Below are 26,129 nucleotides of genomic sequence, written 5' to 3'. Positions count from 1 at the left end.
GTGCTCCTCCTACCTCTGCCTCCAGAGTGCTGGGATGAAAGGCGTGTGCCACCACGCCCGGCAAGAAAGAAATCTTAATAGCTACACATGAGATGATTTCATTCCTGGAAAGTTACTTACTTTGTACTCTCAGGCATTTTGGTTAATTGAACCCGAAAGATAGTCAATAGGTGGACTCTGATTTTTGAGCCCCTTTATATAATTTGAAGATTAAGTCAGTATTTTTTTTTGTTTTGTTTTTTGGGGAGTTCCAAGGTAGACTCTCTCTTCTAGCCCAGGCTGATCTGGGATTCACTATGTAGTCTTAGGGTGGCCTTGAACTCATAGTGATCCTCCTACTTTGGCCTCCCAGGTGCTGTGATTAAAGTATGTGCCACCATGCCTGTCAGGTTAAGTGATTTTACAATACAAATTATCTCTCTGATTCTCTGTCAAAAGTTAATTGATAAAAAAAAAAAAAAATCAGGCAGTCAACCAAATCAGTAGATCTTGGAGTGGATGATAGGCTGCATGGTGTATTTACATCATTATTTACAACAGAGTCCAGACTGTTCACTTGTCCCTCCCACCTTTCTTCAGGGTTTTCATAACCATGTGTAGAAAGCACCTTTATAAAAAACTTAGCTGGGCATAGTGGCACATACTTTAATCCCAGCACCTTGAAAAACCAAACCAAACCAAACCAAAACAAAACAAAAACAAATAAACCAAAAAACCTTTTTCCATGCCATCTAGAGAAAGCAGAGTTCCTGGTTTCTTCCATACTTACTTAGCGACTTGCAGTGGTTGTCAGCCTGATTGTAACAGAGTTTGAATTTAGTTTCTGTTTTCACCCAAATCAACTTTGTTCTTCACAATTTAAAAGACTTTCCCATGAAAGTAAAGTTACTCATATTTTTTTTCTTTTAGTTTGTTTCCCTTTTTTGTTACTTTTTTTTTTTTAATTGTATTGTTTGCCAAGGATCCAAGTTTATACTGAGAGGTGAGGCAGCGTTGATTTTGGCAGAACAGTGCAACCAGTAGAGTCATTAAGTGACGCAAGCTTTTGACTTTTTTTTTTTTTTCTGTTAAAGCTCTCTGGTACAGCTGGCTGTTCTAGTCCCAGAAGGAAAGAGCTCTCTGAAGACCTGGTTGAGACGATAAAGACATTTGAGTCATATTGAAAGGTGCAGCCAGAAACATCAGCAAGATACCACTGGGACAAGCTTCTTGGCTTTGAGGGACTTTTCCGTGTTCAGAGTTGATTTTATGCTACAGAGGATGATGAGACCAGGCAGCAGAGGGCCAGGAAAGTTACTTTGGGCTCCTGCTTACCCGTCTGCCTCTGCCTCTGCCTCTGCCTCTGCCTCTGCCTCTGCCTCCTGGTTGGGACCATCTTCAGTGCACAAGCAGAGCAAGCCTGAAGAGCATGTCTCCCTTTGATCCTGGGTCTTGATCCTGCTACAGTTGAGTCCATATGTCTCACCTGGATGCTTTGGAGGCTGTTCAAGAAAAATAGAAGGAAGCAACCTAAGAACTTCTCTGCATTAGTCCTGTGCCGTGTTACTTTTGAACACTGGAGCAGGTGAAGGACGGCTTTGTCATCCGGATCTAAGAGGATACCTGAAGTCCTTGAGCTTATATATATGAAGGTTATAAATCCAGTCTTTCAATATAACCCCACTCAATTCTGGATTTTCTTTTTTTTGAGGACTTCAGCAGACAAAAATTCCAGTGAAAAAGAGAAAAAACTCTTTTTGTGTGCTTTCAAGCTAAATGTGAACAATAATGTCTTGGAAAAGAAATTATTTTTCAGGGGGCCGAGGGAGTGTCCAAGGGATGTTTGCACCTCGAAGCTCAACCTCCATAGCCCCCAGCAAAGGCCTCAGTAATGAGCCAGGGCAAAACAGCTGCTTTCTCAACAGTGCTCTGCAGGTAAGGGAACCTCTTTCTTTTTGATAAATATTGACTTTTAGTTGGTGGTGCTATATTTTTGGTGCTTTTTTTCTGTTGTTCTTTTGCCTTTTTTTTTTTTTTTTGAGGTAGCATCTCATTCTAGCTTAGGCTGACCTGGACTTCACTATGTAATCTCAGGGTGGTCTCGAATTTATGGTGATCCTCCTATCTCTGCCTCCTGAGTGCTGGGATTAAAGGCATGCGCCACCACGCCTGGCTTGCTATTTTTAAATATATATTTTAAAAAATATTTTTATTTGAGAGAGAGAGAGAAAAAAAGGCAGAGAGAGAGAGAGAGAAAGAGAGAGAGGGGAGGGAAGGAGAGAATAGGTGTGCCAGGGCTTCTAGACACTGCAAACAAACTCCAGATGCATGAGCTACTTTGTACTTTTGCACAGAGTACTCTGTACTCTGGCTTTATGTGGGTACTAGGGAATTGAACCTGGATCCTTAGGGTTTGTAGTAAGTGCCCTTTTTTTTGAAGTAAGGTCTTGCTCTAGCCCAGGTTGACCTAGATCACTATGAAGTCTCAGGGTGGCCTCAAACTCACTGTGATCCTCCTACCTCTGCCTCCCAAGTGCTGGGATTAAAGGCATGTGCCACAATGCCCAGCCTATTTTAAGATACTTTTAAATGTAATTATTGACAATTTCTGTTTGAGGTATGTACCTGAGATCATTTTTTATGCTTCCTGTGTGATCTTAGGGATCTTTATTTTCTTTGAATATCAGTTACCTTGTTTGTGGAAATGGGATCACCCTAACTACCTGTCTAACTACCTGTCTAAATAGGAACTGTTCTTTTGTTTTGCTTTGCTTTGTTTTGTTTTTTCCTGTGACAAGATATCTTGTCACCCTAATTTCTTTTCTCTAGTGTAGGAAGTAAATTTTTTTCCGTAAAATTAGAGGTGGTTAGTTTGTTGTTCTTATCTCCATATTTATGCTGTTAGCCCAACAGAGCAGAGGCCAATCTCTACTATATAATTTTTTTTTTTTTTTAAAAATAGGTTTTTACTCTAGCCCAGGCTGACCTGGAATTCACTATGTAGTCTCAGGGTGGTCTTGAACTCATGACAATCCTCCTACCTCTCCCTCCCGAGTGCTGGGACTAAAGGCGTGCACCACCACGCCTGGCTTCTACTATCTAATTTTTTCCCTGAATTCTGCTATATGGGCTCATGATTAGAGTCTGATTGGATAAGCAGCTAGTGAGAAGAGCTAGTGGAAAGTCAGTTGGGCAGTTGTAGGGCAGATTATCTACCCTAGATTTCCTTTTTTGCTGTTGCATTCTACCTTAGCAGTTCAGAAGCCTCCCATATGCCTATGTGCTCTGCCTAGTGTGGCCCATACAGTGTCCATTCATCCCTGTTGGCCCTACTCACTGCATACAATTATCTTCTTTTTTCTTCTGCCTTTCAGAGTAAAAGTAAATGAAATTTCTATCCAAGATAATGGTTTTTGGTAAAACTTAGCTTGAATTCTCAGATATAATTAGAAAATGGGTTGCTATGAGAGAACAAAAGACAGGACAGTATATTTGGTATAAAGAACACTGAACTATAATTTTAGCTCTTTTTGTAAGAAAAACCTTGTGGCCTTGGATAGGTAATAGTGTCTGAGTTTCCTCATTCATAATACAAGAATTCTGCCAACCTTATCTGTGTAATAAAAGCTTTATATTCTGTCTCAGTTTTAAAGTGAGTTTTTTGTTTTTTTTTTCCCCCTGAGGAAAGATCTCATTCTCTAACCCAGGCTGACCTGGAACTCACTGTATAGTTGTAGACTGACCTTGAACCTATGAGATCTTCTACCTCAGCCTGGGACTCAAGGTGTGTGTGCCACCATGCCTGGCTCTCACGTTCTTATTTGAAAACGTTAAAAAAGAATTTTGGCCGGGCATGGTGGTGCATGTCTTTAATCCTAGCACTCGGAAGGCAGAGGTGGGAGGATCGCTGAGAGTTTGAGGCCATCCTGAGACTACATAGTAAATTCCAGGTCAGAGTGAGACCCTACCTTGAAAAAAAAATTCTGTCCTAGCAGGTCTACAGAAAGAATGTAAATTCTCTGTTTAATTACTCCCACAAATTTTGTGTAGTTATATAAGGTTGGTTTGATTTTTCTTTCAGACAATACATATTAAGTCTTCATATTCGTCTTTGAATTTTTGAGACAAGATCTTTCCATATAGCCCTGATTGTCATGGAGCTCGCTTTGTAGACCAAACTGGCTCATACTTGCTGTGATCCTTCTGCCTCTGCTTCCCAAATGCGGGGGATACAAGCATGCACCACCATATCTGGCCTGAGGATACCTTTTGGAGTTTAAAAGCAAGCACTCAGGAGAGACAGATAGAGAAGGATTACTGTGAGTTCAAGGCCAGCCTGGGACTACATAGTGAATACCAGGTCAGCCTGGGCCAAAGTGAAACCTTACTTGAGGAGGTTTAGATGGGCTAAGCATGAGAATCAATTCTCAGCGTGTCCTTGGAGCAGGGGGAACTGAGGTCACTTCAGCTGCTTCAAGGACACACTGAGAATTGATTCTCATGCTTAGCCCATCTGAACCTCCTCATTTACTTTTTTTTTTTTTTTAAGTGTTACTAGGTCTGCTATATTTGCTATAAAATGTTGCTATCACTAATTCTATTTTAAAAACTTTTAGAATATGTATCTGGAGGGCTGGAGGGATGGCTCAGTGGTTAAAGGTACGTGCTTGCAAAATTTGACAGCTTGGGTTCAATTCCCCAGTATCATGTAAAGCCAGATGCACAAAATGGCACATGCGTCTGAAGTTCACTTGCAGTGGCAGTGGCAATAGGCTCTGGTGTGCCCCTCACCTCTCCTTGTAAATAAATAATAATAATAATAATTTTTTTTTTTTTTTTTTTTGAGGTAGGGTCCCATTCTAGCTCAGGTTGACCTGGAATTCACTCTGTAGTCTCAAGCTGGCCTTGAACTTACAGTGATCCTCCTACCTCTGCCTCCCAAGTGCTGGGATAAAGGCATGTGCCACCATGTGTGGCTCTTAATAATAATTTTTAATTATTTGTTAGAGAGAGAGGAAGAGGCAGATAGAGAGGAAGAGAGAATGGGTGTGCCAGTGCCTCTAGCCACTGCAAACAAACTCCAGACACATGTGCCCCTTTGTACATCTAGCTTAGGTGGGTTCTGGGGATTCAAACTGGGGTCCTTAGGTTTCACAGGCAAATGCCTTAAAGGCTAAGCCATTTCCTCAGCCCATAAAACTTTTTTTTAAAAAAGATTATGGGCTGGGTTTGGTGGTACACGCTTTTAAGTCCAGCACTTGGGAGGCAGAGCTAGGAGGATCACCATGAGCTCGAGGGTACCCTGAGACTACATAGTGAATTCTAGGACAGCCCTGGCTAGAGTGAGAGCCTACTTTGAAAAACAAAACAAACAAAAAAAGATTCACTGTGTGGTCTCAGGGTGGCCTTGAACTCATAGCAATCCTCCTACCTCTGCTTCCCAAGTGCTAGGATTTAAGACATGCACCAACACTCCTTCCCTGTTCTGTATCTATTTATTTGTTTAAGTTAGTTTAGTTTTTTTTTTTTTTTTTGAGGTAGGGAATTACTGTAGCCCAGGCTGACCTAAAATTCACTATGGAGTCTCAGGGTGGCCTTGAACTCATGGCCATCTTTCTACCTCTGCTTCCCAAGTGCTGGGATTAAGGCATGCACCACCATGCCTGGTTATTTATTTATGAGACAAAGAGGTGCAGAGAGAGAGACAGACAGACAGACGCAGTCAGAATAAATGAATGAATGAATTAGTGAATGGTTCCACCAAGGCCTCTCGTAACTGCAAATGAATTACGGATGTAGGCACCACCATTTCCATCTGGCTTACATGGGTACTGGGGAATCAAAACTAGGTCCTTTGGCTTTGCAGGTAAGCACCTTAACTAGTTAACCATCTGTCTCCAGTCTATGCCCTCCCTTTTCTTTATACATATTGACACTATTTTTCTAACAAAGGATAACTTCCAAGGTCATGGTATACATTAAATTTGTTTTTCTTTTTTTTTTTGTTCACTTTCATTTATTTGAGAGAGTCAGAGAGAGAGAAAGAGGCAGATATATATATAGAGAGAATGGGTGTGCCAGGGCTTTCAGCCATTGCAAACAAACTCCAGATGCGTGTGCCCCCTTGTTCATCTGGGTCATGGAGAATCGAGCCTTGAACCGGGGTCCTTGGGTTTCAAAGGCAAGCACTTAACCACTAAGCCATCTCTCCAGCCCTTTTTAAAATTTTTTGTGGTAGGGTCTTGCTCTAGCCCAAGTTGACCTGGAATTCACTCTGTATTCTCAGGGTGGCCTTGAATTCAGAGCCTCCTGAGTGCTGAGTGAGAAGGTGTGTGCCACCATGCCTGGTACCCATCATATTTTTTTGAGTTATTTATTTTATTTTTATCTATTTATTTATTAGAGAGAGAAAGAGAGGAAGAGAGAGAATGGGCCTGCCAGGGTCTCTAGCCACTGCAAACCAACTCCAGACGCATGTGCCACCATGTGCATCTGTCTTACGTGGGTTCTGGGGATTTGAACCTTGGTCATTAGGCTTTATAGGCAAGTGCCATAGCCACTGTGCCATCTCTCCAGCTGTATTTTTATTATTATTCATTTATTATTATTTTTAAAGATTTTTATTTATTTATTTGAGAGAAAGAGAGAGAGAGAATCAGCATGCTAGGGCCTCCAGCTACTGTACACAAGCTCTAGATTCATGTGCCACCTTGTACATCTGTCTTTATGTGGGTATTGGGGAGTCAGACCTGGGTCATTAGACTTTGCAGGCAAGTGCCTTAACTGCTGAGCCATCTCTCCAGCTTACATTAGTTATTTTTTAACTGTTTAACTGGAGTCCATAGTTTTTACAGATTTTCTCTAGCCCAGGCTGACCTAGAACTCGCTATGTAGTCTCAGGGTGGCCTTGAACTCATGGTGATCCTTCTACCTCTGTTCCCCAAGTGCTGGGATTAAGGGTGTGTGCCACCACACCTGGTTGATTTTTTTTTTTTTTTCAGTTTTTACCTAGGTTCTTGCTCTGTCCAGGATCCCCTCCAGATTTTCTTTTGTACATTTACTTGACCTGTTTGTTTAGATTCCTCTTGGCTGTGACACTTCCTGAAAAGTTTTGTTTTTTTTAGGTGTTTTGTATAATACTACATACAGAATTTATCCTGATTAGATTGGAATTACGGATTTTGATTTTAAGGAGGAAGGCCACAAAAGAAAAGTATCATTCTTCCTGCATCAAGGGCACATACACTGAATGTGATCATCACTGTTGGTAGCATTATTACTTTTTATCCTATTGACTATTAAATTCTAGTAGAGATAGAATTCCACATTTTGAGCTGGGTGTGGTGGCGCACGCCTTTAATCCCACCACTGGAGAGGGAAAGGTCAGAGGATCGATCTATCTATCTATCTATCTATCTATCTATCGAGAGAGAGGGGGGGAGGGGAGATATTATACCAACATTTTATATATATAATTTCTTGTGGGGACCATTAAAAAAACCTCCTTTTGCACGATTCATTTATTTATTGATGTTGGATATGGAACCTGGGACCTGACATGCCAAGCAAGGGCTCTACTGCTGACTATACCTTCAGCCCTGTTTTGTAGCTTGTCACCCTGTATTTCTTTGTAAGGATCACATTTGACATTTGTCAGATCATATTTGTGCTATGGACCTCCACTTAATGATTTTTTCAGAATAGGTCCCTTTTCCATTGTATTAGATATTTAATCTTTTCTGAAATTTGTTTTAATATACTTGAATGAACCTTTCTTTGAGGAATAAAGGTGTGTCTCCCCCCCCCCCCCGTAATCATTATTTGTTTGCTTGATCTCTTGAATTTAAGATTAATTTGTGGCTATTTAATGGGTAGTAATTTCTGTCTTTCTTTTATTTTCTTTTTGGGGGCAAGGTTTTGTGGCACTTGGACATCTTCCGGCGTAGCTTTAGGCAGCTCACAACTCACAAGTGCATGGGAGACTCCTGCATCTTTTGTGCTCTTAAGGTAAGCATTTCATGTTTGTTTCTTCTGACTATTAGGTTGTCACATGGTCAAAATTGAGTGGTTTGATTACTAGGGCAATTCCAGAGAATTTGTTACTTTGTATTGGGGAGGGGTTGGAGCAAAAATGGATTTGATTGTGTTGTTTATTTCAGGGTCAGTGTACACTTAGCCTTTTTCTTCAGAGCAGTTTCTGTCTGTGGAGTTGTAGTAAATGATAGGGTCCTACTGGAGAGTGCTTCTACTTTGAGCATTTACCTGGGAAATTTTTCTGTCTGTACTTTCATTTTGAAAGACTAAACACCGAGTGTTTGTGTTTGTATGCATGTGTGTGCACGTGTTGCATATGCTTGTCACAGTGGGAATGTGGAGGTCGGATGACAACTTTTGGGTTGATCCTCTGACTTTCTACCTCATTTGAGGCAGGGTTTTTCACTCTGCTGTTGTTCTTTGTTGAGCTGTCCTGGAACTTCCAGGAAATTCTTTTTCTTTTTTTATTTTTTTGAGATAGGGTCTCACTCTAGCCCAGGCTGACCTAGAATTCACTATGGAGTCTCAGGGTGGCCTCGAACTCACAGCGATCCTCCTACCTCTGCCTCCCGAGTGCTGCAATTAAAGGCGTGCGCCACCACGCCCGGCTTCCAGGAAATTCTTGTTTCTACCTTCATTGTTGCTGTGAGCTTGCTGGGATTATGGAAGCCTGTTACAGCTCCTGGCTTTTTATGAAGGATTGAATTTGAGTACCTATGCTGGAGCAGTGAGCCATCTCCCTAACCCCAACTAAGTGCTTTTAATGGCATTAACTGTTGTTTGTTAAAACTGAGTAGCCTTGGCTACAAAGTGAGTTCTAGGCCATCCTGGCCTATAGTGTGAGAGCTCATCCCCAAAACATTAACTTTGGATGGGGAGATGGCTCAGTGGTTAACAGGACTTGCAGCTTAAGCAGGAGGGCTTCTTGGGCTGCTGAATTCAACTCCCCAGAACCTACAAAAAAGGAGGGGTGGGGTGCTGAGAAGATGGCTTAGTGGTTTAAAGGCACTTACATGCAAAGTCTGATGGCTTCAGTTTAATTTCCAAGTACCCACATAAAGTGAGGTGCAGAAAGTGGCACAGCATCTGGAGTTCGTTTGGTCGGGTAACCCATGTGGGGAGTGGGTGGAGACTGGAGAATTCCTGGAGTTTACCAGTGGACAGCAGCTTTGGCTTGAGGAACGGACCCTATTCAAGGAAATAGTCTGATGAGATAGATGAGATATAGGAGAAGGACACCTTGTAGCCTAGGCTGACCTTGAATTTACAGCAGTTCTCCTACCTTAGCCTCTAGACTATTGGGACTTTGGATGTAAACCATTGTATCTGTCCCCCCCCCCCCCTTTTCTTTTAGCCTGCCTGGTCTGGCTCTAGCCCAGGCTGACTTGGAACTCACTGGCATTGGATTCATTGTGATTCTCCAACCTCACCCTCCTCATTGCTGGGAATATAGGTGTGAGCCACCACACCGGGCTGTTTTTTTTTGATGTTGTTGTTTGTTTGTTGTTTGTTTTATTTTTTCAAGGTAAGGTCTCACTCTAGCCCAAGCTGACCTGGAACTCAGTATGTAGTCTCAGGGTACCCTCGAACACATGTGATCCTCCCACCTCTGCCTCCTGAGTGCTGGGATTAAAGGTGTGAGCCATCATGCCCGGCTTGTGTTTTTAATTAATTAATTTTTAGAGAGAGTATGGGTGTGCCAGGGCCTCAGGCCACTGCAAATGAACTCCAGACACATTAGCCACGTTGTACATCTGGCTTTACATGGACACTTGGGAATTGAACCCAGGTCATCAGGCTGTTTTTGCAGGCAAGTGCTGTTAACTGCTGAGTCATCTCTCCAGTCCTGGCTGTGGCTTTTTTTTTTTTATTGACCTTGGAAGAACTCTAGAGAACTATCTGCCCTACTCATTATCTTTCATTTTCCAGAGTAGCAAATTGTTAATTTAATACAAATTAGTACCTTATAAACCAGAAAGAGGAAAACTAGCCATCAGATTTTGTGGTGTACACATAGATACCCACTTACAGAAGGGAAGTTGTTGTTAGTCTCTTTGTCCTAATAAGATATCTAGACCCTTTCAGAAGTTGCTTATGATAGATAGATAAATATGCTCAGTGGACCAAAAACTATATCTTCTGACTTAATAATTCTGGGGATGTGTTAGAATTCTGGAGTTTTCTTTTATAATACTCCTTTATTTTATGAAAGAATTTGCCTTCTTTGTGTACATTGGAAAGTATTTTACAGGGTTACAAAATATCTGTTTTAAATATTACCTCAAAATTAATTTCAGGATAAAACATCTCTGTGAAATTTTGTGAAACTTTTAAAAAAATCATGGACAAACAACTCTCAAACACAACTGGATTAATAAAATTTCTTTCTTTTTTAAAAAATTATTTAATTATTATTTATTTGTGTGTATGTGTACCTGGGCCTCTTGCCACTGCAAATGAACTCCAGGTACATGTGCCACTGTTTTTTTGTATTTAAATGTTTTTATATTAACAACTTCCATGATTATAAAAAATATCCCATGGTAATGCTCTCCCTCCCCCCACTTTCTCCTTTGAAACTCCATTCTCCATCATATCCCCTCTCCCTCTCAATCAGTCTTTCTTTTGTCTTGATGTCATCATCTTTTCCTCCTATTATGATGGTCTTATGAGTGTCAGGCACTGTGAGGTCATGGATATCCAGGCCATTTTGTGTCTGGGGGGAGCACGTTATAAGGAATCCTACTCTTCCTTTGGCTCTTAACATTCTTTTCGCCCCTTCTTCTGCAATAGACCCTGAGCCTTGGAAGGTGTGAAAGAGATATTGCAGTGCTGAGCACTCCTGTCACTTCTTCCCAGCACCATGGTGCCTTCTGAGTCATCCCAAAGTCACTGCCATCTGAAAAGAGAAAATTCTCTACCCAAAGTGAGAGTAGCATTAATATAAGGGTATGAACATTAAGAGACGTGTTTACTGGGCAGTTTGATGGGCATAGTATATACATTTAGCCAGACACCAGCAGATGTTACACCCCTAGGGCTTATGACTACTCCTGTTTTAAGTTTTCAGTATCAGGGATGTATTCCCTCCCATGGAGCAGGCCTCCAGTCCAATTAGAGGGCAGTTGGTTTCCACCTTGATAGATGTGCCACTATTGCACCTGTTGGATCATTTGGCTTGCCTGGCCAAATATAAGGCTTGCAGTGTTCACTGTTGAGTATCTTCACTGTTGATTTCTCTTTCTCCCATTGAAATGCATGCAGAATTGCTTCTTCTAGCTTTCTGTCACCTGGTCTACATGGAGGAGGTTATCAGCTCAGGTCCAGCAGGATTTCTCAGTGGCTTTGCAGCCCAAACATGTAGAGTTTTCAGCAATAGAGTCTTACCATCTATTCCTGGTGGGAAACCAAGGGCCTGGGCAATGGCCTATAATGTCTTAGGGGCATGAAGGACCTTCCTGGCCAACAACTCACTGGAAGGTATCCCCATGCCTGGCACTGAAAATTTTCTAACAATAATCTACGGCTCCTGAGTATTCCATTGTCCAAAAGTAGGTTTCCATATGATTTATTTATATCCTCTTAGATTTAAAAAAAATTTTTTTTGTTTATTTATTAATTTGAGAGCAACAGACAGAGAGAAAGTGGCAGAGAGAAAGAGATAATGGGTGCGCCAGGGCTCCAGCCACTGCAAACAAACTCCAGACTCGTGCGCCTCCTTGTGCATCTGGCTAACGTGGGTCCTGGGGAATCGAGCCTCGAACCAGGGTCCTTAGGCTTCACAGGCAAGCACTTAACCGCTAAGCCATCTCTCCAGCCCTCCTCTTAGATTTTTATTAGCCCCATTATTACTTATTTTTGAGAGAGAGAGAGACAGAGAATGGGCATCCCAGGGTTTTTCAACTGCTGTGAACGAACTGCAGCCGTGCCCGCCCCCCTTGTGGTGCCAGTGCAACATGCCACACTTGTGTCGCCTTGCGTCCGGCTTGGGTGCGACCTGGAGATTCAAACGTATTTTCTTAGACTTTGCAGGCAAGCAAACCACTAACTCATCGCTCCACCCCATTCTCCTGCCTTCTTTTTTGAAATTTAATTGTTAAATTTCTTAAAATTTATTGTTTTATTTGAGAGAGTGAGGGAGAGAAATAGGCAGGTACAGAGAGTGGGGGGGGGGAGAGAGAATGGGCACACTAGGGCCACCAGCCCCTGCAAATGAACTCCAGATGCATGTGTCCCCTTGTGTATCTGGCTTACATGGGTCCTGCAGTATTGAACTTGGGTACTTTGGCTTTGCAGGCAAGAACCTTAACTGCTAAGCCATCTCTCTAGCCCTTCTGCCTTCTTTTTGAAGCAAGATCTCTTGCTGTTGGACTGTGTGTTTCCCATTCTGGCCATCGGCATGCTATGATCACAAATGCCTATGCAGCTTTATGTGGGTTCTAGGGAATTGAACTTGGGTCAGTAGGCTTACATGCAAGTGCCTTTAGACACTGAGCCATACCCCACCCTCTATGAAGTAGCATTTGTGTGTGTGTGTATGTGATAACAGAAAATAGATAAAACCTTTTCCAACCATAGTAAAATAGATTTTAAAGTAATGTGTTTAGGGCTGGAAAAATGGCTTAGCGGTTAAAGTGCATGTCTGCAAAGCCTAAGAACCCTGGTTTGATTCTCTAGGTCCCACATAAGTCAGATGCATGATGGCGCATGTGTCTGGAGTTCATTTGCAGTGGCTAGAGGCTCTGGCATGCCCATTCTCCCTCTCTCTGTCTCTAATAAATAAATAAATAAATAAATAAATAAAAATAGAATAAAACAAAAATAGTTGTGTGTTTATCCATAGTAAAATACTCTATGGTAGTAAAAATGATGACTTGCCATTGCATACATAACTTGTAACAATCTCAAAAACTGAGCACACTGGGGCTAGAGAGATGGCCCAGTAGGCAGTTACAGACACTATTTTGTAAAGCCTGAAAGCCTGACAGCTCAGGTTCAGTTCCCCAGTATCCATGTAAAGCCAGATGCACCAAGTGTCTCATGTGTCTCAAGTTTGTTTGCAGAGGCCCTGGTGTCCCCACACTCACTCTCTCTGCTTCTTTCTCTCACACAAATAAATAAAAAACATATTGAATCTGGGCATGGTGGTGCACACTTATAATCCCAGCACTTGGGAGTCTGAGGTAGGAGGATTGCTGTGAGTTTGAGGCCAGCCTGGTACTACATAGTAAATTCCAGGTCAGCCTGGGCTGTAGTGATACCTTACCTTGAAAAACCACACACGCACACACACACACACACACACACACACACACACACACACACACAATAAAAAATAAAAAACATTGAAAGAAAAAGCAAGTCATAGAATATATCAACTATAATTTTAGCTGGACCTGGTAGCCCGTGCCTGTAATCCCACTACTTAGGTGCCTGAGTCCGGCAGATTGCCATGAGTTCAAGTGCAACCTGGTCTGCATAGTTCAGAACTGCTTGGACTCTGTCTCAAAACATTAATAACAAAAAAGACATATATAAGTACAAATTAAAGCTAAGCAAAAAGCTGGCACGGTGGCGCATGCCTTTAATTCCAGCACTTGGGAGGCAGAGGTAGGAGGATTGCTGTGGGTTCAAGGTCAGCCTGGGTTACAGTGAGACCCTACCTCAAAAAAAAAAAAAAAATCAGGCAAAGCTAAACATTGCTCACATATGCATGTATGTGATAAAACTGAAGAGAGAAAAAGGGAATGAAGCCTCAGGATAATGGTTGCCTCTAGAAGTATAGGGAAGAACATAATTAACTGGGGAGTCTCAAGTGCATTGTTACCTTTTTAGTTTCTTAATTTGGCTGGTAGATCTGTGGACATTTAGTTCTCCTTTGGCTATATACATACGCATGCACATATTATTTTTCCTTTTTGTATGATGATTTTTGTTATGAAATGTAGAAAAGTATCATAATTACTCTAGAAAGCATACTAAAGTATAAAGTAACAAACCGAGAATTGCCTTAAGCCCCAGAGGAGACCATCATTTCTATAAAGCTCTCTCTGGCTTCTGATATTGCTGATTTAAGTCTTCTTGCCAATTGCTTTCATTTTAAAAAAAGTTGGGAGGGGCCATTGGGGAGATGGCTTAGTGTTTAAGGTGCTTGTCTGCACAGCCTAAGGACCCAGGTTCGGTTTTCCAGGTCCCACATAAGCCAGATGTACAAGGTGGCCCATGTGTCTGGAGTTTGTTCGTAGTGGCTAGAGGCCCTGGAATGCCCATTCTCATTTTCTCTAATAAATAAATAAATAAATGAATGAATAAAATCTTTTAAAAAATTCAGCTGGAGAGATGGCTCAGTGGTTCAGTGGTTAAGGTGTTTGCTTGCAAAGTCTAATGACCCATGTTCAATTCCCCAGTATCCACATAAAGCCAGATGCATAAAGTGAAACTTATATCTAGAGTTTGTTTGCAATGGCTAGAGACACTGGCATGCCTGTTCTCTCTGTCTGTTCTAACTCTGCTTGCAAATAAATAAATAATTTGTTTTTTCCCCCACAGATCCTTAATTTCCTCTTTCTTCTTCTTCTTCTTCTTCTTCTTCTTTTTTTTTTTTTTTTTGGTGTTTCAAGGTCGGGTCTCATTCTATCCCAGGCTGACCTGGAATTAGTCTCAGGCTGGCCTTGAACTTACAGTGATCCTCTTACTTTGGCCTCCCAAGTGTTGGGATTAAAGACATACGCCACCAAGCCCCAGCATTATGTTTTAAAATTATTTGTTTATTTTTATTTGAGACAGGGTCTATCTTGTTCACTGCTTTTGGGATTCTTCTGACTGGTATCGGCACTACTGTGTATGTGATCTGGGGATCCAAAATCTGGTCATCAGGCTTGCGTAGCGAGCACTTGTAACCCTTTGTGCCGTCTCCCAGCACCCTGCCCTTTAAAAATGGTCCTACTAATTTAGACCTTTCTTTCTCATTTAGAAAAAGGATAGGTGAGATGCATAGGTGTGCATGCAGGTGTTCAGTGGTGGGTATGGAGTTGCACAGAGAATAATGGTAAAACTATACTGAGTGAAGGCCAGAGATTTTGTCAGCAAACTAGTCATCTGGTATTCTACAGTTGAGTTCTAAGTTACTTTGTGGTACAGTGTTACTTTGTAGAAATATTTCTGTATTTTTAAAATCCCATTATTTTTTATTGTTGCTTATTTTAAACTTAAGGGGTGTTTGGTGAAGCTAGTAAGAATTACTTTCCTTGGGCTGGATGGATGGCTTAGTTTTTAAGATGTTTGTCTTCAAAGCCAAAGGAATCAGGTTCAATGTTCCAAGACCCATGTTAGCCAGATGCATAAGATGGTGTATGTATCTGGAGTTCATTTGCAGTGCCTGAAGGCCTTGGCATGCCCATTCTCTTTCTCTGTCAGTCTATCTGCCTTTTTCTCTCTGTCAAATAAATAAATTAAATAAAATATTAAAAAAGAGCCAGGTGTGGGCTGGAGAGATGGCTTAGCGGTTAAGCGTTTGCCTATGAAGCCTAAGGACCCTGGTTTGAGGCTCGATTCCCCAAGACCCACGTTGCCAGATGCACAAGGGGGCGCATGCATCTGGAGTTCGTTTGCAGTGGCTGGAGGCCCTGGCGTGTCCATTCTCTCTCTCCTCTCTCTCTCTCTCTCTATGCCTCTTTCTCTCTCTGTCGCACTCAAATAAATAAGAATAAACAACAACAACAATTTTTTTTTTTTTTTAAAGAGCCAGGTGTGGTGGTGCACTAATCCCAGCACTTGAGAGGCAGAGGTAGGAGGCCACCCTGAGACTAATTCCAGGTCAGCCTGAGCTAGAGTGAGACCATATCTTGAAAAACCAAAGAAAAAAATTAAAATAAAATAAATAAAAATAAAAAAGAATTACTTTCCTTAAAAAATATTTACTTATTTGAGAGAGAGAGAGGAAGAGACAGAGAGAATGGGCGCCCTAAGGCTTCCAGCCACTGCAAACAAACTCCAGACTCACACACCATCTTGTACATCTGATTTGTGTAGGTACTGGGGAATTGAACCTGGGTCCTTAGGCTTTGCAGGTAAATGCTTTAATCTCTAAGCCATTTCTCCAGCCCAGTAATTACTTTCTGTATGCCACTTATAACATGTTTGCATTTTTTTCCCTTGTTTTTGGTTTTCCGAGGTAGGCTGGCCTGAATTCACTATGCAGTCTGTGGCTGGCCTCAAACTCATGCTGATCCTCCTACCTCTGCCCCTGGAGTGCTGGGATTAAAGGCCACGCCCGGCTTATGTTTGCATTCTTTGATGTATAAAATTCTTACTAATCTTTTTTCCTAACAAGAAAGTCCAAAGTTCCTCAATTTGAAGTATGCTGTAACAATTTTCTACCTCTTTAAAGTCAGATTTCATTATGTTGGGGCATAATTGCTTACTCTTGTATCTACTGTTGAGGAAAAATAAACAAAAATCCCAGAAACACTCCCCCGCCCCTCTACACACACAGTCACACATGTTCCTATGTGAGCCAGAAGCTAGCTAACTCTCTTGTACTTCTTTTGATTTGTTTGTATTTGAGGCAGGGTCTCCCTCTAGCCCAGGCTGACCTGGAACTCACTTTCTAGTCTTAGGCTGGTCTTGAACTCACAGTAATTCTCTTACCTCTGCCTCTGAAGTGCTAGGATTAAAGGTATGTACCACCACATCTGGCTGAGGCTAGCCAACTTCATGTTCAGTGTTAGAATGAAGAATTTTCACATGTCTGATTCAAAGATACATAGCCCTGTTCTTTCTTTTTTCCAGGTTTTTTTTTTTTGTTTTGTTTTGTTTTGTTTTTGTTTTTTCAAGGTAGAGCCTTGTTCTAGCCCAGGCTGAATTGGAATTCACTAGGTAGTCTCAGGGTGGTCTCAAACTCGCAGTGATCCTCTTACCTCTGCTGGGATTAAAGGCATATGACACCATGCCTGGCTAGTGATGACTTTTGATGAAAATAATTGTATCGGTATATCATTCTGCTAACTGCTAACCTTGATGCCTATCAAGTGTGACTTAGCAAATAGAAGAGGTACCAAGTACTTTGCCTTCCCAAAATCCAACTTACTCCCATCTAGTATGACTAAAGGATGTTTCCTGACCTAAATTGTCATTGCCTAGAGTCCAGAGTTCTTATTCCTATTCATATTGGATCTGCTCCCTCAGCCCTTAGGGTATGACTTTATTTTGGTGCTTATTTATTTATCTCTTGTTCAAGGGAGGAAATCCGTGCTCTGTGCTTAGTTGCTACAAAGATTTTGTTCTCCTTCCAGGGATTGTACTCGAGTCTTTGCAGGGCCAGGATGTAGACCAGAGTGGTTTTTTTTTTTGGGGGGGGGACACTGAAAGAGGGGAGGGACGGATGGAGGGGGGCGGGGAAGAGAGAGTGGGCACTCCAGGGTCTCCAGCCACTGCAAACGAACTCCAGATGCACGTGACCCCATGTGCATCTGGCTAACATGGGTCCTGGGGAATTGAACCTGGGTCCTTTGGCTTTGTAGGCAAGTGCCTTAACTGTTAAACCATCTCTCCAGCCCCCAATTTAGCTTTTCATTTGTTTGTTTTTCAAGGTAGGGTCCTTAGGTTTCATAAGCAAGCGCTTAACCACTAAGCCATCTCTCCAGCCCTTACTTCTTTTTAAAAAATATTTATTAGAAAGACAAACAGATAGAGATAGTATGAGTGTACCAGGGCCTTCTACCACTGCAGACAAACTTCAGATGCATGTGCCACTTTGTGCTTTTGGTGTTACATAGGTACTGGGGAATCAAATCTGTGCTGCCATGCTTTGTAAACATCTTTAACAGCTGAGCCATCTCTCCAGACCTGACTCATTATTATTTTTTTTTTAAATTTAATTTATTAGTTTTCTTTTCAGTAAATACAGGCAGTTTGGTACCATTATTTAGGCTCATCTGTGATCTACCCCCTCCCATTAGACCCTCCTTATTATTGAAAATGGGTCGTGCATTGTGGAGTTAGCCCCCAGTTATTAGTATGATAAATGTCTCTGAAAATCATGACCCAACATGTAACTCTGACTTTCTTTCCGCCCCCTCTTCCGCAAGATTTCCCTGAGCCATGTTGGGTTCATTTTTGGTCTGCTTCAGTGCTGAGGTGTTGGGGGCCTCTGAGGCTCTGGCTCTCTGATTTGGTAGGAGTTGATTTTTCTCTGCGTTGATCTCCTTCCCCTTTGTGCTGGTATCCAGTTCACAGGAAAACATCACCCTTGCTTATTTCGCCAGTTGTCCTTAGTTTCAGTTGGGCCCCTTCTGAGGTATGTTGGGGCAGCTCTCTTCTTAGGATCTGCATCTATCTTTTTTTCCCTCGTTGTTTGTAGTGCAGCTAGGCGGTCGCCATCTTGACCGGAAGCCTCAAGGCTCTATCCTGACTCATTATTTTTAAAGTTCTATATTTTATTTTTATTTATTAATTTGAAAGAGAGAGAGAGAGAGAGAGAGAGAGAGAGAGAGAGAAAGAGAGAGAGAGAAATAGGCAGGTAGAAGAGAGAGAATGGTGCACCAGGGCCTCCAGCCACTGTGAACAAACTCCAGATGCTTGTGTCCCCTTGTGCATCTGGTTCATGTGGTTCCTGGAGAGTCAAACCTGGGTCCTTTGGCTTTGCAGGCAAGTGCTTTAACTGCTAAGCCATCTCTCCAGCCCTGCCTTATTTTTTTGTGGCTGTTCCTTTATGGATACTAAGTATTAAGCACAGAGAATAAAGTAGTATGAAAAATTACTTATTGCTTATTATTAATCTAGTCTTTTCTTTTGTAGACCATAGGAATGGAAGGTTCTTTGTTTTCCTTCATGGCCAGTATCAGAGAATAAACGTATTACCTTGAACTATTTAAACTAGGAAATTAGGGGACAGGGGATGGCTCAGTGGGTAAAAGTGCTTATTGTCCAGGCATGATAACCAGAGTTCTGATACCTGGGCCCATGTAAAGCCAGACATGGTAGCACAAGCATCTGTAATCCCAGTGCTCCTACAGTGAGGTGGGAGGCAGAGACAGCAGAGTCCCAGGAGCTTCCAGGCCAGCTAGCCTGGCATACGCAGTGGTGATTCTCAAGAGAGCCTGCCTCAAACAAGGCAGACCTATACATTTGTGCTGTACATACATATTCACACACAAATTTAAAAAAATATTTTTTTAAGGTAGGGTTTTACTGTATCCCAGGCTGACTTGGAATTCACTATGTAGTCTCAGGCTGGCCTATCTCTGCATCCCCAGTGTTGGGATTAAAGGTATGTGCCACCACGCTTGGCCACACACAGAGTTTTAAAAATGATATACAGTAAAACAGGAAATTTGACTTAGAAATAGGAGCTCGTAATAATCAACCGACATATAAGGAATTATGTCTTGATGCCTAATCCAAATATCAAATATTTGTGTTTAATGTCCTTATTTGACTACCTTTAAATATCAGCAAATTTATGTGGTCCTTGATGAACCTTCTTTATTCTTAAGTCCTCCTAGGTTATAAGGTATTCTGCTATTCTCAATGACTTCACCTAGTGAAATAATTTGGATAGTTTAAAACTGAATCCTTTGTGCTTAAAAAATAAATAAATAAACTTTTATCTATTTGCAAGCAGAGAAAGAAGGAAGGAGAGAATGGGTGCACAAGGTCCTTTTGTTTGCAAACTAACTCCAAAAGCATGTGCCGCTTTGTGCATCTGGCTTAATGTGGGTGCTGGGGAATGGAATGGCTTTGCAAGCAAGCACCATTAATTACTGAGCTATCTTTCTAGCCCCTTCATCCTTTGTAAAATTAGTTCAGATTGCATATAATATTCAGATAGAAGGGTACAACTGTAAAGAGACAAAGGAGATTATGATTGATTCTAGACTTTGTAGTAGACTCTTAAAAAGCAAATCATCTCAAAATCTTTTTAAAATTTTTATTTTATTTTATTTATTTGAAAGAGATAGAGAGCCAGCGAGAGAGAGAGAATGGGTGTGCCAGGGCCTCCAGCCACTGCAGACGAACTCCAGATGCATGTGCTACCTTGTGCATCTGATTTATATGGGTACTGGGGAATCCAGCCTTCGACAGGGTTCTTTTTTTTTTTTGAGGTAGGGTCTCACTCTAGCCCAGGCTGACCTGGAATTCACTATATAGTCTCAGGGTGGTCTTGAACTCACAGTGATCTTTCTACCTCTGCCTCCCAAGTGCGCCAGGGCTTTGAGCCACTGCAAATGAACTCCAGATGGATGTGCCAGGGCCTTGATCCACTGCAAAGAACTCCAGATGCATATACCACCATGTATAGCTAGCTTGCGTGGGTACTGGGGAATTGAATGTGGGTTTTCAAGCTTTGCAGGCAAGTGCCTTAACCGCTAAGCCATCTCTCCAGCCCAAGGTTTTTTTTTGTTTTTTTTTTTTTCCTCTCTCGGTAGGGTCTTGCTCTATCTAGCTCAGGCAGACCTGGAATTCACTATGTAGTCTCAGGGTGGCCTCGAACTCACGGCAATCCTCCTACCTCTGCCTCCTGAGTGCTGGGGTTAAAGGTGTGTGCCACAACACTTGGCTCCCAAGGGTTTTTATTAGCTGACAGGTAACCCTAGAACTTGAGAGGCTGAAGCAGTCACATTTCTGTGAGCCTGAGACTAGCCTGGCATACATAGTGAGACAGAAATTGTCCTGGATTACATATTAATAAGCTCTTGCCTCAAGAAGAACTCTGTCTCCTTAAAAAAAGAGGTTTTACTAAATCTAATAGATAATCATGACATTAAGAAATTCTTAATGCTCTTTTTAGTAGTAAAGTAGTATTATAGTTATGTTTTTAAAAGAATTCTTCGCTGTGTTTGGTGGTGCATGACTTTAATACCAGCGTTTGGGAGGCAGAGGTAAGAGGATTGCCGTGAGTTCGAGGCCACCCTGAGACTACATAGTGAATTCTAGGTCAGCTTGGGCTTAAGCAAGACCCTTCCTTGAAAACTGAAGATAAATAAATAAATAAGGAAAGAAAGAAAGAAAGAAAGAAGGCCACTCTGTTGGGTTTGGTAAAATAGGGAATTCTGGATGCACACAAAGATTTTGGGGGTTGGAGAGATGGCTTAGTGGTTAAGTGCTTGCTTGTGAAGCAGAGGTAGGTGGATCACTGTGGGTTCGAGGCCACCCTGAGACCATGTAGTGAATTCCAGGTCAGCCTGGGTTAGAGTGAGACCCTACCTTAAATATAAAAAAAAAAGAAGGACTGGAGAGATGGCTTAGTGGTTAAGAGCTTGTCTGTGGAGCCTAAGGACCCCGGTTCGAGGCTCGATTCCCCAGGACCCACATTAGCCAGATGCACAAGGCAGCACACGCGTCTGGAGTTCGTTTACAGTGGCTGGAGGCCCTGGCGTGCCCTCTCTCTCTCTTTCTCTCTCTCAAATAAATAAATAAAAATAAGCAAACAATTAAAAAAAAAAGAAATCTTTTTTTTAATTTTTTTTTTTATTTTTATGTTTTGGTTTTTCAAGGTAGGGTCTCACTCTGGCCCAGGCTGACCTGGAATTAACTATGTAGTCTCAGGGTGGCCTCGAACTCACAGTGATCCTCCTACCTCTGCCTCCCAAGTACTGGGATTAAAGGCGTGCGCCACCACGCCCGGCTTGTTTTATATTTTTATTTACTTTTTTGGGTGGGTCGGTTTTGAGGTAGGGTCTTGCACTAGCCCAGGCTGTTGTCTCAAGCTGGACTCAAACTCAGAGTGATGCTGCTACCTCTGCCTCCCCAGTGCTGGGATTAAAGGTGTGCACCATCACGCCCAGCTTGGCCTATTTTTGTTATAAGAGAGAGAATGAATGAATGAATTTGCTCACTGGGGCCTTCAGCCACTGCTATCAAACTCTAGATGTGAGCACCCCCTTGTGAGCGTGAGTGACCTTACACACTTGTGTTGTCTTGTGTCTGGTTTACATGGGACCTGCAGAGTAAAACATGAATCCTTAGATTTTGCAGGCATATGCCTTCACTAATAAACCATCTCTCCAGTACCCAACCTTGTTTTTTAAAAAATATATTTTACTTACTTATTTGCAAGTGTGTGTGGCAGGGAATGAACACATCAGGGTCTCTAGCCACTATAAACACACTCCAGAGGCATGTGCCACTTTTGTGCATCTGGCTTTACGTGGGTACTGGGGAATTGAATCCTGGTTGTTAGACTTTGAAGGCAAGTGCCCTAACTGATGTGCTATCTCTCCTACCCCTTCCACCTTGTTTTGAGGCAAGATCTATTGTTGTTCATTGCTGCATTTGCCAGGCCAGTTGGCCTATAAGCTTCCAGGAAATTACCCTGTTTCCCTTCCCTGCTTGCCATAGGCGTGCTAGCAAGCTGTATAGCATCCAACTTCATGTGAGTTCTGGGCATTTGGAGTCAGGTAGTTTTGCTTGTGTGGTGCCCCTGTTTATAATATTCTCTCTGTTCTTAGTATGTTTGAATTTTTTTACAGTAAGATGTTAACAATTCTTATTATTTGGGCTGCCAAAAGGGCAGATATTTGTATAATCATTCCCTATATTGAAAGATAATATTTTTTTTTTCAAGGTAGGGTTTCACTCTAGCCAAGACTGACCTGAAATTCACTCTGTAATTTCAGGGTGGTCTTGAACTCACAGCAATCCCACCTTTGCCTCCCAAGTGCTGGGATTAAAGGTATGAGCCACCATGCCCGGCTGAAAGAGAACTTAAAAATTTTTTAAAAAGATATTTATTTGAGAGAGATAAGGCAGGGACTGGGGAGAGAATGGGTGGGCCAGGACCTCCAGCTGCTGCAAATGAACTCCAGATGCATGCACCATCTTGCATATCTGGCTTATGTGGGTCCTGGGGAATCTGAGTACTTAGGCTTTGCAGACAAACATATTAACTGCTAAGCCATCTCTCCAGTCCTTGAAAGAGAACTTTTAACATTCTTCTACTAGACAAAACAAGTGAAAATTGTTCACTTTTTCTCAGCAGTCAGCAGTCCTCAAGTACTAGCTCCCTGGACTCCAGTGGGCTATGTTAACAGACTAGATTTTCCAGAAGGTATAGAAAAAGGGTGATCACTGCTTGTTTTAGCAGCATGTATACTAAAATTGGAATGATACAGAGAAAATTAGCTTGGCCCCTGTGCAAGAATAACAAGCAATTGGTGAAACATTCCATATTTAAAAAGAAAAAAGCAAAAGAGTGATCATGAGAGCTGAAATGGCAAGCAGTTTGGGAGGCCAGATCAGGAAGGGAAAACCCAAGAACAGAGCAAATGGCAGTGCATATGCCTTGTGCCTTTGTAGTGGGCTTGCTGGACATCTGCCAGGGATGATTTAGACCATAGGTCTGGCCTATAATTCACTGAAACTAGTGACCACCTTTCTCCTAACCCTCACCATCTCTGTTAAGGATTTCTTTGAGCTGTAAGGCTAGGTTATTCTGAGAGAGAAATAAACATCTGTTTTCTGCCCAAAGTTGGTGATCCAGGTTTTAGGGAAAAGACAGAAGCAACAGCTGCATTAGTACAGGCCAAAATACAAAGACTTCCCCTTTCTGGCACTTTTGTCTTATTTACGTGGTTTTTGCTAATCCTGATGATTACCTCCTTATGTGGACAGTATTGTTGCTACTCATCCAAGAGAGATGGGTGGGGAAGCACCTGCTTTGAGTCATTAAAGTCTTGTTGTCTTTGTCCTGTATCCAAGAAAATCATTAACAGACAAAAAGGAATGCCGTTCTTTCATGAGAATAAAAAGCAAGCCCTCTTTGGTTTCACGATGTGAGGAAGAGCAGAGAGTAATTTCAAAGATTGATCTTTTCTTTCTTTTTCTTAACAAAATGTGACCATCAAGGACCTCACAAGGAAAAATGATTCCTGGATTTTGGTCTTTCCTGCCTATTTATCCCTCCCTGCCATAGAACTCAGCAATTGGAAAAATACCAGTTTTTGTTCCTTATTGGTACTGCCACCTGTTCCGACTGCTGAACTAAATGTTCTTGGCTTTCTTTGGCGTGAACAGGATCTCCCTCTGGGAAAGGTGGGAGGAGGGTGAGAAAGGGAACCGGAGGAGGCCTGTTCCAGCCCCCATGCTCATGTGAGAGGGAGACACAGGGGTTAGTGTGCTGCCCTAACAGAGGGGCTTTGTGCTCCAGCTCCTCCCAGAGCTGCAGCTCCACGGGTGCATGCTAGGCGGGATCAGGCTCCTTCATTCCTAGCAAGGAACAGAGCAAGACTGACAATACTTAAAATAAGAAAAATAGAGAAGATTCAGTCAGAGGCCATTCTAAATGCACTCAAATTCTCAGTGTGTATGGGAAAGGCTGCCTGCCATTAATTGACGAGAAAAGAATATGGCATGGATACACTGATGCCATTGAACACGAGCCAGATCTGTTGCTGATCAACTGTGGGTACAGAACAGCTTTGACCTTGGACCTTCCTCATTCTTTACTGAAATCTGAATTATTTAGAGAATGGGAAATCTGCCCTTCTCCCCCCCCCCCCTCGAGGTAGTGTCTCTCAGGCTGTCCTGGAATTCACTGTGTAGTTTCAGGGTGGCCTTGAACTGATGATGGCGATCCTCCTACCTCTGCCTCCTGAGTGCTGGGATTAAATGCGAGCACCACCACGCCTGGCTAAATCTGCCTTTTTTGAACAAGGCCAACAGAGCAGAAAATAGTCCTTCCTACCCAGACCTCAGAGACAGGAGGAGTTACTCAGGTAGAAACATCTGACTCAGGGCTCTTAAGTACAGGGCAGTGACAGGCTTGTTTTGTTCTGTTTCAGGGGAGGGGCTCCTTTTAGCTCAGGCTGGTCTCTAACTCACAGTGACCCTCCTACCTCTGTCTCCTGATATGGGGTCAAAGGTGTGTGCCACCACATCTGGCTCAGTGACAGACTTTTTAATAACTTAGTAATAGCTGATACTTGATAGCACGTTTACTCCACACATAAATCCAAGGTAGCTATGTACTTGTTTAATTATTAACCTGTTCTAAGGTAACATGACAATTTATATGGATTAATTTAAATATCTTAGATTTATATATAGTGTTACATAAATATATGCATATATATATATATTCATTTAATGTTCAACTAACTATAAGAGGTACATACTATTATTTGCTTAAAAGGGAAACTGAGAAGTTAAACAAGCGGGGTTGGAGAGATGGTTCAGTGGTTAAAGGTACTTGCTTGCAAACCTGACTGGCCCTAGTTCTTCAGCACCACATAAATCCATATGCAGAGTGGTACACATGCATGTGAATCTAATGTGCCTGTGTCAATGGGAGGTGAGACCAGGAGAATCTGGAAAGAAGTTAGAAGGAGAGATAGAACGTCCTGAGGTTATTCTCTGACCTCTACACACACACCATGGTGCATGCATATGTGCGCGTGCACACACACACACTATATACATAAAAGTGAAAGTTTTAAAAAATAAAATAACTCATTTAAATTTAAGTGGTATCAAGGTTGAGACTGATTTATTTATTTATTTATTTATTTATTTATTTATTTATTTATTTATTTATGTATGTATGTATTTGAGAGACAGAGAAAGAGGCACACGCATGCGTACACACACACAGAATGGATGTACCAGCGCCTGAACTCCAGACACATGTGCCACCTTATACATCTGGCTTTATGTGGATATTGGGGAATTGGACTTGGGTCCTTAGGCTTTGTAGGCAAACACCTTAACTGCTGAGCCATATCTCCAGCCTTGAGACTGTTTTTTTTTTTTTTAAGATTTTTTAAATTATTTATTTGAGAGAGAAAGAAGCAAAGAGGGAGTGAGAAAGAGAGAATGTGCGTGCAGGGCCTTTAGCCCCTGCAAATGAACTCTAAATGTGTGCACCCTCTTGTGTGTATGTGCGACATGGCACTCTTGTATCACTTCTGTCTGGCTTACATGGGATCTGGAGATTTGAACATGAGTTCTTAGGCTTCACAGGCAAGTGCCTTAACTGCTAAGCCATCTCTCCAGTCCTTGTGACTGTCTTTTTAAGGACAGAGTTTTAGTAGGTAGCCCAGGTTAGCTTAAAGCTTGTCTTCCCCTTCCCATCTTTTTTTTTTTTTTTTTTTTGTTCATTTTTACTTATTTAGTTGAGA

At 42.0% G+C, this 26,129-nt stretch overlaps 1 protein-coding gene and 1 non-coding gene across 15 annotated transcripts in view; both read left to right on the top strand.

Annotated features, from left to right (window-relative positions):
* Window positions 1-26,129, top strand: part of Usp54 (ubiquitin specific peptidase 54) — a 112,196-nt gene that overhangs the window by 31,188 nt on the left and 54,879 nt on the right. For all 14 annotated transcript variants that reach the window (XM_045137199.1, XM_045137198.1, XM_045137193.1 and 11 more), the window contains exons 2-3: window positions 1,074-1,914; window positions 7,894-7,986. In XM_045137199.1, the coding sequence (XP_044993134.1) occupies window positions 1,768-1,914; window positions 7,894-7,986 (240 nt within the window). In that variant the 5' untranslated portion in view covers window positions 1,074-1,767. The remainder of the gene's footprint in view (window positions 1-1,073; window positions 1,915-7,893; window positions 7,987-26,129) is intronic.
* On the top strand, window positions 23,087-23,188 carry LOC123455861. The gene has a single exon (XR_006634176.1). It is a non-coding gene; the product is annotated as a U6 spliceosomal RNA (small nuclear RNA).

The sequence above is a fragment of the Jaculus jaculus genome, chromosome 18 (genome assembly GCF_020740685.1).
Source record: "Jaculus jaculus isolate mJacJac1 chromosome 18, mJacJac1.mat.Y.cur, whole genome shotgun sequence".
In the NCBI taxonomy this organism is placed as follows: Eukaryota; Metazoa; Chordata; class Mammalia; order Rodentia; family Dipodidae; genus Jaculus; species Jaculus jaculus.
This window is presented reverse-complemented; position numbering and strand designations above follow the sequence as displayed.